The sequence below is a fragment of the Vanacampus margaritifer genome, chromosome 2 (assembly GCF_051991255.1).
Source record: "Vanacampus margaritifer isolate UIUO_Vmar chromosome 2, RoL_Vmar_1.0, whole genome shotgun sequence".
NCBI lineage: Eukaryota > Metazoa > Chordata > Actinopteri > Syngnathiformes > Syngnathidae > Vanacampus > Vanacampus margaritifer.
The window spans coordinates 40,873,383-40,889,906 of NC_135433.1; the positions used below are offsets into that span (position 1 = coordinate 40,873,383).

The 16,524-nt window shown below is 43.6% G+C and overlaps 3 protein-coding genes across 3 annotated transcripts in view; all 3 read left to right on the forward strand.

Moving 5' to 3' along the window:
• The window catches only part of LOC144042946 (uncharacterized), a 152,481-nt gene that overhangs the window by 21,064 nt on the left and 114,893 nt on the right, over positions 1 to 16,524 (forward strand). The gene's annotated exons all lie outside the window — the stretch shown is intronic.
• On the forward strand, positions 736 to 5,126 carry LOC144044182 (kelch-like protein 10). The gene is made up of 5 exons (XM_077558432.1): positions 736 to 887; positions 1,083 to 1,566; positions 3,258 to 3,869; positions 3,947 to 4,096; positions 4,770 to 5,126. The coding sequence occupies exons 1-5, from the start codon at positions 736 to 738 to the stop codon at positions 5,124 to 5,126; spliced, it is 1,755 nt and encodes a 584-aa protein (XP_077414558.1).
• Positions 9,054 to 15,033, forward strand: LOC144043926 (kelch-like protein 10). The gene is made up of 5 exons (XM_077558033.1): positions 9,054 to 9,214; positions 9,289 to 9,769; positions 9,927 to 10,538; positions 12,042 to 12,191; positions 12,258 to 15,033. The coding sequence occupies exons 1-5, from the start codon at positions 9,054 to 9,056 to the stop codon at positions 12,615 to 12,617; spliced, it is 1,764 nt and encodes a 587-aa protein (XP_077414159.1). The 3' UTR covers positions 12,618 to 15,033.

Consider the following 16,524-nt stretch of genomic DNA (forward strand, 5'->3'; position numbering starts at 1 on the left):
TCATCTTATGAGTAAGGCTGATACAGGACAAGGTATAGATGGTATTGGAAATGTAATATTAAGAATGGTTAGTTTTAGAGTCTAGAGCAGGGGTGGCCAAGTTCGGTCCTCGAGAGCCCCTATCTTGCCTGTTTTCCATGTCTCCCTCCTTCAGCGCAACTGAATTTAATGATGAGCTCATCAGCACGCTTTGCAGAAGCCTGATAACGATCCTGATCATGAATCAGGCGTTTTAGTGGAGAGAAAAATGGAAAACGGGCTGGATAGTGGCTCTCGAGGACCAAACTTGGCCACCCCTGGTCTAGAGATTCCACATTGGTTGGCTTTAACATGTCTTAATCCAACTCCAGGTCTTTACACCCTGTCCTTACCTACATCTATGGCAACTCTGGCAACCCAAATTCTAATGCTCATAGCTCATTTTTTTGCTAGGAATAATATCTTTTGGGTGCGACCGAATAAAGGATGTGGTTATTATGGAATTCAAAATGCAATATTATTGGGAGTTTTTATAGTTGAACCCAGTGATGTTTGCTTTAAATGTAAAGCTCGGAGGCCTTGATGATGTGGATGATGTCACCGCAGATGGTCAACCTGGCTTTTGACATAGAACGCTACCATGATGTAATCGCAGAGGACTCCCCCCCACCTACAACCTTCTATGCTTTACTACGTGACTCCCGCTGAGGCTTCAGCAGAAGTCGAAAGTGTTGAAGACATGGCAACAAATTCAAGATGAGTTATGATGGACAATTGCCATACAAGTCTGGCTCCGTGTACAACCAACTACGCCTAACAAAACAACTGAGCGATGCCGTCATTACGGTCGATAAAGTTGAGTTTCACATCCATAAGATCATCTTGTGCAATTGCAGCCAGTACTTTGGGTGAGTTGCTCTAATGTCACATTAGTATTTACCAATAGTGTGGGACTTGAGTCACATGACTTGACTCGGATCAGACTGAAGTCAACAATATTAAGGCTTGCTTGGCAAAAAACATGACTCGACTTGAGACTTCCTCTCACCTCTGCTATCTACCCTGGAAGAAAAGTTAAAAAATATTCTTTCTCTCCTTTTCAGAGCCCTCTTTCTACGTTGGTCCTCCCCAGACCAGAGGGTCTACACCATACATGGTCTGACTGCTCCGTTAATGCAATCATTCATTGACTTTGCGTACACCAGTTCCGTGTCTGTGACAGAGGACAACGTACAGGACTTGTTGCTAGCGGCCGATAAATTCAACGTCATTGGCATTGTTCGATCCTGCTGCACATTTCTAATAGAGAGGCTCTGCCCAGAGAACTGCATTGGCATCTGGCAGTTCACAAAGAACTTCTATGCTCCGGAGCTGGAGGACAATGCCCATCAGTACATCCTATACCACTTTGAGGAAGTCGCCACGTCGGATGAGTTGTGGAAACTCTCCATCATGGACTTCTGTGACATCCTGGACCGGGATGACCTGATTGTGAAAAAGGAGAACACTGTTTACGAGGCCATACTCCACTGGATTGCACATGCCCCTCAAGAACGAGGAGAAAATGTGGCTCTGCTACTCGCAAAAGTAAGTCAACCCCTTTGACATGTTGGGAACCTGCGGTGTAGTTTCAATATGCTGAATAAATTGTTTGTTATGGTATGAGGCCTGTAATGAACAAGAACACCGGATCTTTACTAGGGTTGTAAGTACATGAGGTTCGTCTTGGTCATAAAGCATGACTCATGGTGTCATCCCAATCACATTTTAATTTGGCCTAATGGACTCAGACATGGGGGACCAGTCAAGACCTAGTCAACACTAAAATTTCAGATACAGCAAGGCTTTACCTATAAACTGCATTCATTTCTGGATGTAATTGAAAATCGATTTTATCTTTTGTAGATTTCTATGAGCATTAACCTGATTTTGCTCTCAACTTGAATTTGGTCTTAGTCCTGTCTCAAACTCAACCCCTTAAAGTCTTCATCTTGACTACTTTGAACCTACTTTGGTCTTAGTCCCAACTCGGTCTCAAGCCATGCAAAATCTTGGTCTTAATTTGTCTCTACCTGTTTTGTTTTGAGTCTCCACATTCTCAATTCCTTAATATCTTAGGCTAAGTTCACACTGCAGGTAAATAGATCAGATTTTTTTGCCCAAATGCGACCCGTATCTGACTTTTTTTTTATGTTAGTCTGAACGGCTCAATTACGATTTTTTCATATCCGACCTGGATCAATTTCATATGTGGTCCTAGATTGGATACGTATCCGAATTTTGCAATGTGACCGCAGTCTGAACAGCCAGGTCGCATATATCCGACCTTGGTGTCATCAAAAGTCCAATATGCCCTCCATGCGGGCAGGGGGATTAAGCATGATTTATGCTTGACGCATCCGTGAGGTCCGCACGGCTCAGGAGACGTACGTGAATCAGCAAAGTTGTTTTGGGTAACAGTTGTGACTTTGTATTTGACTTTAATTTAATCCCACTTGAAACATGAAGTATAAAGATGACATTTGTGGTGGTATCAGTAATTTAGCCACGCAGTCAGCTCATTTATTACCTGTGGCAATGACATGACGTCATCGTTAGGGAGGGAAAAAAAAGAGATCTCCATGAGATGGGAGGCACTCGAACAGGCTCCCCTCATTTTCACAAAATATTATTACTACCTCGTCCTGCATCACTCCTCTGTAGATATGAGATGGTAAAAATATGAGCACTGACCATGGACTCATATAAGTCCGTGGCCCTGACATGCTGGACCATACGTATTTACTTCCACAAACACAGAGTTGTGAGTGACGGTGTATATTCGTCTGCGCATGCGGGTCACTTTGGGCAGGCATTACATCCACACAGCAGACAGATTGAGGTCGCAATTGATAGGTAATGTGAACGCTTACTCAAAAAAATCGTATTTCACAAAAAAATTTAAATTGAGCATTAAGACCTGCAGTGTGAACGTACCCTTAGTCTTCTTTTTTTTTCTCAACCAGCTATTATCTTAGTTTCGTTCAACTGCAACCCCTAAAAGTTTTGGCCTTGACTTTTCACCCTGCTTTGGTGTTTGTTTCTTTCTCGAGCCCTCAACATCTTGATCTTCACTTTGTCTCAGCTATAGTTTTAGTCTAAATTTAGTCTCAACTCCTAAAAATCTTGGTCTCATCTTGGTTTCATCAAACAAAACAAAAACAGCACAATAGTTGGGTGAACACTTCCCCAAATTCTCAAATGAATGACATATACTAGTGTCTTCTTATCACATGTAGGTACGTCTGGCTCTAACCAGTCAGGAGTTCATCACCATCAATGTCCTGACCAATCAGCTGGTGCAGAACAGCAACGAATGCCTGGAGGTGGTGGTTTTCGCTATCAAAATTATAGGTCTCATGACCGCCAACTCCATGTCTGGATTCTGTAACTTGGTCGCCCGTCCTCGCCTGCCTTCCACCATCCTGATGGCCATCGGAGGTCGCAACGGCCGAAATGCTGCACATCGCATCGAGGCGTACGACGTGCACACCAACTGCTGGGGCTATCTGGTAGATGACATGGATCAACCCCGTTCTTACTGCGGTGCCGTTTTTCTCAATGACTCCATCTACTGTCTGGGAGGTTTCGACGGGGCGGAACACTACAACACCGTTAGCCGCTTTGATCTGAACACGCGCACCTGGCGAGAAGTGGCGCCCATGCACTTCCGCCGATGCTATGTGAGCGTTACAGTCCTTAATGGGTGCATCTATGCAATCGGAGGCCACGACGGACGTGTGAGACTAAAGTCAGCGGAGTACTACACTCCTGAGACCAATCAGTGGACTCTTATCGCCAGCATGCACGAACTGAGGAGTGATGCAAGCTGCACAACTCTCAATGACAAGGTAGCTGAGCTCAGGAAGGTACATTTGTATTTTGCTGACCTTGCTTTAATCGGCTAGTCACCTTCATGTGGTTCCAGGTGTACATTTGTGGCGGTTTTAATGGAAATGAGTTCTTGCAAACAGCAGAATATTACAGCCCAGAGACCGATGAGTGGACAGTGATGCCCCCCATGAGCAGCCGTCGTAGCGGCAACGGAGTCATTGGCTTTGCTGACCATGTTTATGCAGTAAGTAGCATAGCATGATACAGTAAACCCTGCCGCGAAAAGCAAAAAGATGCTAGTAATAGACACACCCTTAAAATTTTTCAAAATTTTCAAGGTTTAGAACAGATTATGAGCTCACAACCAGGTCTTTAAATTAACACCGGCCAACCCGCCAAATGCGGGTTAAAATTAGTGGTCCCAAAAATTTACTAGCCAATTTGGCAAATGCGTCAGCCAAATTGGCTAATAAATTTTTAGGATCACACGCCAAAATGAATTTTAACCCGCATTTGGCGGGTTGGCCGGTGTTAATTTACAGCCCTGCCCACAACACTTAAACATTTCAAATTCATCTCACAATACACATCAAATAAATAGTCTGCAGATTATTTGAAAATGCACCGGAAAGTGCACCAACAACCCAGCCTAAATTTAGCTCCTCCCTGACATACGAATTGATGCTAGTATATCAGCCAAGATGTCGCCAGCAGACTTCCTTTACACCACTTATGACATTTCTATTAGCCAGGGCTTTGGTGCCAACATGAAGCATCTTAAAGTGATATAGAAAAAGCAACAACCACAAATGCAAAGAGGCGCGCAATTGGCTGGTGTTCACTATAACTACAAAACACACTTGATTGGTGGCTTTGGTGTTGAAAATCTATTCACCCTCTTAATTGTGCTCTTGAAGGTTGGAGGTTATGATGGTGACATCCGTCTTGCGAGTGTTGAGGCCTACAACTCCCTGACCAACAACTGGATCATGCTGCCTCCCATGGAATCCCCCAGAAGCAACTTTGGCATCGAAGTTGTTGATGATCGCCTCATTGTTGTCGGGGGTTACAACGGCGTCTCCCCAACCAAACTGGTGGAGTTCTACGACCTCACCACCGGTCTGTGGTCTCCAGCCAGTGACATGGGGGTCTCTCGAAGTGGTTTGACTTGCTGTGTGATGTCTGGACTTCACAACATAACCCAATATGCTATGCTCAGGAACGATCTCCCTTTGCTAAACTTGGGAGAAGAAATGCTGGAGATTGTGGACTAAACCAGACCAAGGGTTATTATGCTGAAAAGTTCCAGGGAGTCAATAAGCTACTGTGATGCTTTTAGTTACAAGTGCCCAAACTTCAGAGTTTAAAGTGAGAAAAGAATGAAAGCCACAGTGGCTTGTGCACTTTCAGCTGTTAATTGTACGGGACAAAGAGCCAAACACAAATACAATATGAACACTTGCAAGGAGCATGAAGCAGACACTAAAACAACTAACCGCATGGTAAATGGTAAACACAAGCTGGAGTTCCTGATGCATTAAAAGCACATAGCAGTGAAAGCCAAAAACACCACAATATGACCCTTTAGCACAGTATCGATCGTAAATTGCACTGCCGTGTTTTGATCTTGAGCCAAGAATGCATTGACTGTAAATAATAAAAAAAAAACTCTTCAGATTCAAATATCAGAAAAATAAAGATCACTTCCAAGTTGTAGCTGATGTGCTTTTCTTACTAATGCATTGAAAAAACACCTTTGCAACTACTGTATTATCCCATGAAAATAAAAATGAAAGCAATTATCCGCTGTTGCTTGCTGCATTGTGGGAAACGTGCATTGTGGGAAATAAGCAGTCTTATTTCAAAGATGAAAATTTGCTAAATTATGGTTGATATTGAAGAGGGTCTTCTGCCCAGATTTAGTCATAACTGTTATAATTTATTTATTTCCTCAGTAGAATTTTAATCTGTGGATGTGTCTTTGTGAGTGATGTCGCAATCTCTGCCAAGTGTCTGTAATCAATGATGTTTTTAAAGTCTTATCGTCATGACTGGGATCTCATCAATTTCCACAACAATGGCCGATTGTCTGTGGTTGAAGTGTCTGTAATCAATGATGTGTTTAAAGTCATATCTCATGTCCGGTGAAATCCAGGTGGGCTGTATGGGTGGGGTTTTGGGGTACCGCCCCTTTAAGAGAGTATAAGATGTTAATGTTGTGAGTCCGCTGTAACTACACACTTGCGAGAAGAATGCAGCCATTTTTCTGTAAACTTGCTTGTGTCCGGAATATTCTGTAAAGATAAATCCTTCGAAGGACCTGCTCACCGATCTCCAGTCTATATTCAGAAAATCAACATTCTCTCTACCCGAAAGAAAACGAACACGCGGAAGACAAAGATGGTCTTCTAACAATATCTAATTTGTTTCTGAATTTCAACATAAGATCAGTTGTTAGACCATTGGCTGCAACTCATTATGGCCTGTAAGAGTGAAAACTGGGCCAAAAAGATTATGCACCGAATGTGATGACTGAGTACACTGATTCTGAGTGGTGCTACTACACATGATGACATACATTGGATGCTGGGCAACCATTCTCGCAGATTCTCATGATGAATCTGTAATTCTAGATTGGGACAATGATGATGTGGTTTTGCCAGAAATTGGTGCTGTTGACGAGAACATAGGCCAAGGGGAAGAAAACGAAAACAATGAAACTGTCGCTGGACCCCAAAGATGATAAAGGGTTTGATGATAACAATTAGGATGATTTAGGTGACATTGAAAAAGCCAAGGCGACAGTCAATGTTGTGGATAAAGACAATTGCATAGCTTGAAAGCATTGATAATCTGTGCGAATGCACTGCACGTGGCATCGTATATAAAGGAATTTTCACGTGAACTTGTTGCAAAGACTAATAGAAATGGCAGCGTTGACACGAGATGAAAGAGATCTCGTACTCATTGCGAAGATCTCGTTCAAACTCAGTGTGCTGGAAAGATTTAGATTTAGTACACAAAATGGTCCAAATGAAAGGACAAGATACGAGGACACCCCAAATCTACATACCTAGTTGAGGTAGAGACAGTTTGCAGTCGTACTTTCATCTTCATTCACAAGTACATTTTATTTTGAATTTTGCTAAATCAACAATTACACATTGAACACACGAGTAACTTTAGTTAACAGGTTCTTGAGCGATCAAGTTTTTCATTCACAAATGAACTAAAATTAATGCCACTGCATGTTACTAATCCATTTTATTTTGTTCTTTTTCATTCCAAGCTTGAAAGCAAACTACGCATGTTACAGAAAGAATAGCATTAGCAAAAGAGAGAAGCGACGTGTAAGCCGGCACCAGGAAGATGTTCACTAACTCATTTTTGACAAGTTTTGACAGGTGGCAAATCGAGGCCCAGAAAGTAAAAACCATGCCAGTGCGGGCTTTAGCCACACATGCTTCTATCCAACTTGAAGATTAACAAGCTCTTGGGGAGCTGATGGTTGAGAAGCACCTGGGGCTAAAGCTTTTTGGATTAGTAAGTGAAACTAGTGAAATTAGAAACTAAGAAGTGTCGTACAGAGGTGTCAAATCCAGGTCCAGAATGTAAAAACCCTATCACAGTTTGGCTTTAGCCACAGTTGCTTCTACTCAACCGGTAGGTAAACGAGCTCCCTAAGCAGAAGCACCTGTAGCTAAAGAAAAAACTGGCAGGATTTTCACTTTCTGGACCTGAATTTGCCTCTGGTTACATTCATCGTGAATGATGCTGATGCCAACTGCATCTTTCTGCCGGTTCAAAAGAAAGTTCTTTGAAGTAAAGTGTCTGCCTTCACACATCACAAGGCTAAAAGGTGTTCCTTCTTTATGAATATTAAAGGAATATAAGAGTTTGTGTGCGTGGGGGTGAAATACAGGATGTGTGTGATGGACGTGGCCGTGTTAGGAATGGAATGTTGCCAACAAAGGATGCTAATTGCAGGGGGAGATGCAGAACCGTGATAAGATCAAAGTATGTTATAAACCACATTTGTTTGAGACCGTGGCGGAAAAGTACAAAACAGGAGAAGCCACCCAGTGACGCTGCGGATGAAGATCGGCCAATGAAAAGCAAGCTAAAGTTAAACTGCAGAAAACACATAGCCAATAGAAAAATGCCAGGATGCCTTTGTTTCTGTGTCATTTAAATATTGTGTAGTATAACTATTCACTGGGGCAACTCGGATGAGACTACTACGTTGGCTGCTTGAGACAGAGACGTATAGAATTGTATGGGTAGGGACCCGGGACCCCAGCTGTGATGTATTAGATTTGAGTGTTAGGAATAAATCCACTCGTGTGTGAAAATGCCGGCTTCCTGATACCTTTCTATTGCAGAACGAGCATGCTATTGTTGGATGGGTGATAGTTTGGTAAGGTCACAAATTGGAGTCAGATTATTAACTTAAATTTATATTAATATAGCAATAAATTCCAACAATATGCAATGAAACAAACTGAGCAGATTGCTCCATTTTGTGATGACTATGCTGTTGATATCGTTTGACCCGATACAGCTAAGAAATGTAAACTTTAAATTGTGCCATTAAACTTCTATTGATAAAACCCAAGCACTCAAAATGAAACTTTATTTTTTTTACTGTAAATTAGATTGGACATGTTCAATACTGTTCATAAACTTTGCAATACATCTTGTTTCTGATTTCATAATACAGACAGTATACATGTAACTTTTTGTGTGTATGTGTTGGTGGTTCTTTCCAAGTCTTCAAAGTCTGTCAGTGTGCAGACAGACCCGGTTGAAAAGCTCCTGCTTGTCCCACTCAATTTGAATTTACCAGGTGTACTACTTGGGATTTTGTATAAGTGGCTGCCACCAGAATTATAAACTCACTTTTAACCATTGGTTATATTACAGATTAATAAATCTGCCTGGAAAACTTTAATACTCATTACTCATGAATCTGCATTTTACCATCGGCAGAAATCCGATCTGTTGCGGTCTTGGTTTAGAAAGGCCGTGCTCTTTACAATTAAAGTACTGGCGCTTTAATGATGTGGATGATGTCACTGCTGATGTCGACGGTGGCTTTTGACACAGAACGCCACCGTGATGTTATGGCGCAATTCCTGTTCGACTCCTGCTGGGACTGAACGGAAGCCAAAGCTGTTATAAGAAATGGCAACACATTCAAGATGAGTAGCAATGCTGCATTTTGTACTGCATGTTGTAGGTCTGGCTCTGTGTACAATGAACTACGTCTGACAAGGGAACTTATCGATGCTGTCATCGTAGTTGACAAAGTTGAGTTTCACATCCACAAGATAATTCTTTGCAACAGCAGCCTGTACTTTTTGTGAGTTCATCTACGGTCAGAGAAAGTCCAAAATTGAAAACATGTTGAATATAACCTCTGTTTCTGATATTTAGAGAACTTTTCCAGCATTGGTCAACCCCAGACCAGAAGGTCTATGTCATACAGGGTCTGACGCCACCCGTAATGCAACTTCTCATTGACTTTGCATACACTGGCTTATTGTCTGTGTCGGAGGAGAATGTCAAAGACTTGTTAATAGCAGCCAATAAGTTCAATATAACAGGCATCATTGCGACCTGCTGTGCATTTCTAACAGAGCAGCTGTGCCCAGAGAACTGCATTGACATCTGGCAGTTCACCAAAAACTGCCACGCCCCGGAACTGCAGCTCAATGCCTACCAGTACATCCTTTACCACTTTGAGGCTGTCGCGAGGTCATACGAGTTGCGGCAACTCTCTATGCAGGACTTCTGCGACCTCCTGGACAGAGATGACCTGATGGTAAAGGAGAATACGGTTTATGAGGCCATACTTCACTGGATCGCACATGCTCCTGAGGAGCGAGGCAAAAACATGCCGGTGCTCCTGGCTAAAGTAAGTCAATAACCACATCTGGTCTTTCGACCCCTTAAACAAAAGAGGCGCTTTAGCACAGCTGTCCCATTACATCAATAGTTAAATACTCGTATGTTATTGGCCAGTGGGCTACAAATGGCTGGAGTTCACATGTCCTCTTCCTGCCACTGTGTAGGTCCGTCTAGCTCAGGCCAGTGAGGAGTTCATCATCAACAACGTGCTGTCTAATCAACTTGTGCAGAGCAGTGCAAAATGCCTGGGTATGGTTAGCTTTGCTCTCACAATTGTACGTCACATGAAAGCTAACTCCATGTCGGGATACTGCAACCGGGTGGCCCGCCCTCGCCTGTCTTCCACCATCCTTTTGGCGATCGGTGGTTGGAGCGACTCCAATCCAACGCACCTTATCGAGGCGTACGACATACAAGCTGACTGTTGGGACTACCTGGTGGACCACATGCAGCAGCCCCGAGCGTACTGTGGCGCCGTCTTTCTCAACGACTCCATCTACTGCGTCGGAGGATTTGATGGAGCAGAACACTATAACACTGTCAGCCGCTTTGACCTCAAAACGCGCACCTGGCAGGAAGTGGCACCCATGCACTCTCGTCGATGCTATGTGAGCGTGGCGGTACTAAAGAGCTGCATCTATGCATTAGGAGGTTACGACGGACGCGTACGGCTTAAGACGGCGGAGTGCTACACACCTGAGACAAACCAGTGGAGTCTTGTCGCCAGCATGCACGAACACAGGAGCAATGCCAGCTGCACAACCCTCAATGACAAGGTAAATAGAGATTAGCAATGTTTGTTTGTTCTCAAACTGGGATCAGTTAGTCATAGATTCTGTGTCCGCAAAATGATTTGAGATAAACTATGTCGTATCATTTCAAAACAACGATATTGTAATACAAATATTAAAAAGAGTTGGGGATATTTCAGGTGAAATTTCAAAACCTAAAATTCACTAAGGTGAACCGCCCGCTAATTTCTTTGGCACCAAGATGCCACAAGATGATGAGAAAGCATTTTTATTTTAATTTAAATTTTTATTGTTAATGGCCTTGGCCTGAGGACAAAAACAACAAATAGAATTTTGGGGTTCTTAGGGGGAAAATCCCTGTAAAGATCTGTGAACTAAAAAAGTTTGATAGCCCCTGCCAGAGGTGGGAGTAAGTCATTGTTTTGCAAGTCACAAGTAAGTCTCAAGTCTTTGCCCTGTCAAGTCCCAAGTTAAACCTGACAAGTCCCGAGTCAAGGCTGACAAGTCTCAAGCGATTCATAAGTCCTAGACTTTGAGTTTCAAGTCCTTTCGAGTCATTTTAACAACATCGTAGATTATATTATTTCAGGTGACCATCAAAGTAGGAGTCAGGGACTCGGGTAGTGAAACTAGAGTGGTGCAACAGATTGCCGTGTTTGCAATGTGTTACCAGTGAGTTTACAGTCTCATTAACTGCACAGCTAGCAACAATAATTATCCGCTAAAGAACTGACATTAGCTTACTTACCGTTCTTTGTGCAGCTTTAGATGTTGAACGAAGTTTGAAGTTGTTGCCTCTCCGTCAGTGATCTAATCTTTGACATACTGCAATTCATTTTTTGTTGACCACCTCATAGTTTTTGTACCCAAACAACTAGTGATGCAACGGACTCAAAAAGTCACGTGTCAGATTGTTTTAAAAATAAATTTGAAAAAAAAAAAAATGAAATCAGATGAATAGAACTTTGTCTTAATTTACTTTATAAAAATGCTTTTGCCCATTAAATTTTAAAATATATATATATATATAAACTCAAAATGTCTAATATGGCCATTAGGATTTAGGAACACAATTTTAAGTGCAATGTAAGGGAAGATACATAATTATTTTATACATGGTCCATGTATAAAATAATTATTTATCTTGCAAGCCAAAATGTCAAAGACAGGTAGTCAAGCTGGAGTTCACGCCACCATGCAGGCAGACTTCAAAGTAAAATCCGCCAAGGCTGTTGCATTGGTGTCAATGTATTATTTGGTCAGCTTTATTTTGAAGTTTGCCTTAGCGTAGGCGGCGTGTGTTTGCGCCTTTGCGGTTTCCCTGACATTACTGAATGACGGCACTGAAGTCACAAGTCATTGTTGGTAAAGTCCAAGTCGAGTTGCAAGTCTTTTAACATTTTGTCAAGTCGGGTCTAAAGTCGTCAAATTCATGACTCGAGTCTGACTCGAGTCCAAGTCACACGACTCGAGTCCACACCTTTGGCCCCTGCTTTAATTCACCTATAATCTCCCCTTTGGTTCCAGGTATACATTTGCGGAGGTTTTAACGGAAATGAGTTCTTGCAAACAGCAGAATATTACAGCCCAGAGACCAATGAATGGACAGTGATAGCCCCCATGAATAGCCGTCGTAGTGGCATAGGAGTCATCGGTTATGCAGACCACGTTTACGCAGTAAGTGTAGCTTTACAAACCTTTGCTGCTCCTTTTTATTTTCATTCTTGCCTTTCCCTTGTGAAGGTCGGCGGATACGATGGTGACGATCGCCTGGCTAGCGTCGAGGCCTACAATCCACAAACCAACAATTGGATCTTGTTGCCCTCCATGCAGTGTCCTCGAAGCAACTTTGGTATTGAAGTGGTGGAGGATCGTCTCTTTGTAGCTGGTGGTTATAGCGGCGCCTCCACCACCAACCACGTGGAGTACTACGACCTCACCACCGGTCTATGGGCTCCAGCCAGCGCCATGAAGATTTCACGAAATGCTTTGACTTGCTGTGTGATGTCCGGATTTCACAATGTTACTCAATACGCGGTGATGCGGGACAATTTACAACTGCTCTTCCTCGACGATGATTTGGAAATGGATGATGACATCTAGATCTTGTAGAGATGCCAACCTCACTGAATACAGATTCAAAGAAACCAGAAGCAAAGAAAATGAAAACATCAGCGATTTCTGATGTATATTCATATGCTTCACAGTCTTTTTATGGTTTCCCTCATACTGGTTTTATCAGATAATGGACAATATCAGGGATCAGGGTTGATTAGGGATCGTCCACCACAGAACGTCTTCCATCAGGCTTTCACGTGACTATCCAATCTACAGTATAGGTCTATAGTCATGCCTCCCATGATAGGCTGCAGTCAATTTACGTGCATTGGTCATAGTCTGAGAACCATTATAGAAAACTTCACTCTATCCCTGCTAACATGGTTGTGAAAAAAGATGGATTACTACTATTACTATGGATTCTTACCGTGATTTATCAAATAAGTTCATTCGTCATTTAGCACATTACTTGTGATAGTTTAAACATTTCTATTGAAGAAACATCTTGATTAGTTGTGATAGTTTTAACATTTCTATTGAAGCAACATCTTGATAAAAACAAGTTCCAAGTAAATTAAAACAAGTTCTCCCTTCACAGACGAGCTCTTAGCAAGACGCCACCATTTTCCGTCAAGACAGAGCTTGCGCATACTGGACGCAGGCTGGCCATTCCGACTGAACTTTTTATTTAATGCTCGTTCGGATTGGCAAAAAGGAACCCAGCCCCGTGAATCCAATTGAAATTCCATTCTGATTGAGATGTTTATATTAGTGGTGAAACGGATCATCATTGATCTGTGGTTGGTTCGGATTAAGCCCCACGGTTTGGATCGCTCAGGATCCACTGATTGGTTGTTGGGGGAAAAACCCAAAGTGCGCATTCACATGGTTGTTGGGGGAAAAACCCAAAGTGCGCATTCACACGAGAGCAACAGGATTAGTCCACATTCACTATAATAGCAGCAGAGGAAGTTGAAAGCCCTTGTGGATCCAAGGCTTAAAGTACTCCGGCACGGTGCCGGATTTCCGGCGTAAGAGCCACTAGCGCAATGACAAATCCAGAGAAGTAAACATTTGACATATTTGACACATCTGGCAAAACACCGCCAATGCGGAGAGAAGGCCAACTTAAAAAAAACCTCCCCATACCATGTAATATGTGCAGTGCAATGCCAATGAACGCTTTTATTTTGAAGTTCCCGGAAGCGTTTTGCCAGTTGTGGGCCGCGGCGCAACGGATGACTTAACTCTTCCCGGGGAACATGTTTGCCGTTCTTATTGCCGGCGTAAACAATTGCGACCAATCAACAAAACAACTTTGTACAGAAATCACGTTCGATCACCAATTAAGGGCACTAAAAGAAAAAGAAGATTTAATTACGCTGACATTGTATTGCACGGTGCTTGTTGCCAGTGTTTAGGGCGTCTATAGTGTTAGCGTGCTGCAGCTAGAGTCATCGGACTACTTCATGGAATAAAGACAAAACAAAAATCATACCAAATAAATGAATTATCTTAAGTGGGTAAATGAATAAGTCAATAAAATAAAATAACACAAGTAGGTAAGTAAATAAAAATAAATTAATAACACAAAATACAGCAGGCTACATAAAACATTGAAACAATGATGAGTCTCATGCCGAGTCAAACGCCAAAGAACAAAGATGTGTTTTAAGAGTGGGTAGAGAGGGAGGTTGCCTCATATTTAACGGAACGTCATTCCAAAATCCATGGGGAGAGATTTGTCGAAAATCTACCAAACTTTCTAGAAAGGAAAATAATGTGCTGTTAAGCACAATTTAAATTTAAGTTAAAAAAAAAATTTGATTATCTAGAAATTACAGTTGGTCGATCATTATTAGTAAGTGGAAATATATTTTTAATGTCTTCTGTACTCATAATTGTTCTTTCACCTTGCGAAAATATTTTTATCCAAATACCTGATTATTCAATAGAATTTTCCATAGGATATTTCAATACCCAAATATTCGATATCTGCAGCACGAGAGGGGACTGCAATTATACTGTACTATACATCATATAAATGGATAATGAAAGAGATGACCTGACACTTGGAGAGGACTGGCCATCGGGAATTTCATGAGTTTCACAAATGCCCAGTCCATCCACGGCGACGAATCGAATAGTAATTAATGGCTTGATGTTGGTCGAACAACGAATCGGCACGTTGGACACTGCACCACCACTCCTCGGAAAAAGTTCCGGCTCAGGATTTTTTTTTACTTTAAGCCCTGTGGATCACGTAAGTCGCATGTATGGGAACATTTTGGCAACTTGTGGTGAAATTAATCCTCAAATTAATGATTCTGTGGTGGACTTTAGGACCATGCCTCTCACCCAGCAGGCATACAGCAGGGGGCGTGTTGATTGAAATGTTTGTTGGCGCGATATTCGCCATTCTGTTGTTGGCAGTGTTAAATAAAGACGTGTTTACTAGTCAGTCGTGTATGCTCCTTACTACTGCCACATTGGTGACCCTGACGTGAGAAGATGTTTCGAGAAGTGAAGGAAGAGGTGTCCTCCTCGGCCATGTCGCCCCAACTCCCGCAATTTGCAGCCATCGCCGCTACCGCGAGGCTGCCGGAGTTCTGGCAGAGCGACCCGGCCTCGTGGTTTCAGCATGTTGAAGCGCTTTTCCACTTGCGAGGAATCATCGCTGATGAGCCAAGGTATTACATGGTCGTGGCGGCCCTCGACCAACTGACTACACGTCGTGCTATGCAGCTATTGCGCGCGCCTCCGCAGAGCGGGAAATACACCGCGCTCAAGCAACTTCTGCTTAGGAGGTTCAGTTTGTCGGACTCGGAGAGAGCAGACGGACTCCTTTCTCTGCCCGGGTTGGGCGATGGCACAGCAGTGGCCCTCATGGACAAGATGCTGTCGTTGTTAGGCTCGGATGAAGGCGGATTCATTTTCCCGCACATTTTCCTCCGACAGCTACCGCTTACGGTACGCGCGGTGTTGGCTAACTCCGCTTGCCTGGCGTCCCGCGATTATCGGGCCTTGGCCGAAGAAGCGGATCGAGTGTTGCTGGCTACGAGACGACTCGTCGTGCAAAGTGTGGCAGCCGATCACCTCCTGGAGGAGACGCCGGACGAGGGCCCGATGGTGGTGGCCGGAGTGGCGACACGGAAGCGGCGCGACAAGCCCCTCTGTTTCTTCCACCAGCGGTTTGGCGTGAAGGCTAGGCGTTGTGTTCCTCCCTGCACCTTCGAGGCTCCGGGAAACTCCAACGCCGGCGTTCCATAGCGGCTGTGGGCGCCGGTAATGAAAGTGAGCTGCTCTTTATCACGGACTCGTCATCAGGGAGACGTTTCCTGGTGGACTGCGGGTCGCAAGTTAGCCTGCTTACACTGACCGCCGCGAACAAGGCGGCCAGTGGCAGTGGACCGTCCCTGTGTGCAGCTAACGGCTCACCCATCATCAGTTTTGGTTCCAGGCTGGTGACTGTGTGCTTCCATGGACGTGAGTTTCAGTGGAACTTTATTGTTGCTTCGATCACGGTTCCAATTATTGGCGCGGATTTTCTGTGTGCGAATGGACTGCTTGTTGATGTTGCTAACCGCCGTTTGATTGACGCTGTTTCTTTCGCCACTTTCCCATGTGAGGCTGGGGGACTCGGACCATTAGCACATGCAAATTTTTTGGCATCGGGCGACGTTTATCAGCGTTTGCTGTCCGATTTTCCGTCGTTGACAACTCCCGCCTTTTCCACCGCCGATACTAAGCACGGGGTGGAGCATTTCATCCCCACCGTTGGCCCGCCAGTTTTTGCCCGCGCGCGCCGACTTGACGCGGCCAAATTGGCAATTGCGAGGGAGGAGTTTGCTACAATGGAGCGTTTGGGGATTGTCAGGCGTTCTAACAGCCCGTGGGCTTCGCCCTTACACATGGTGCCTAAAAGCGATGGTTCTTGGCGGCCTTGCGGTGA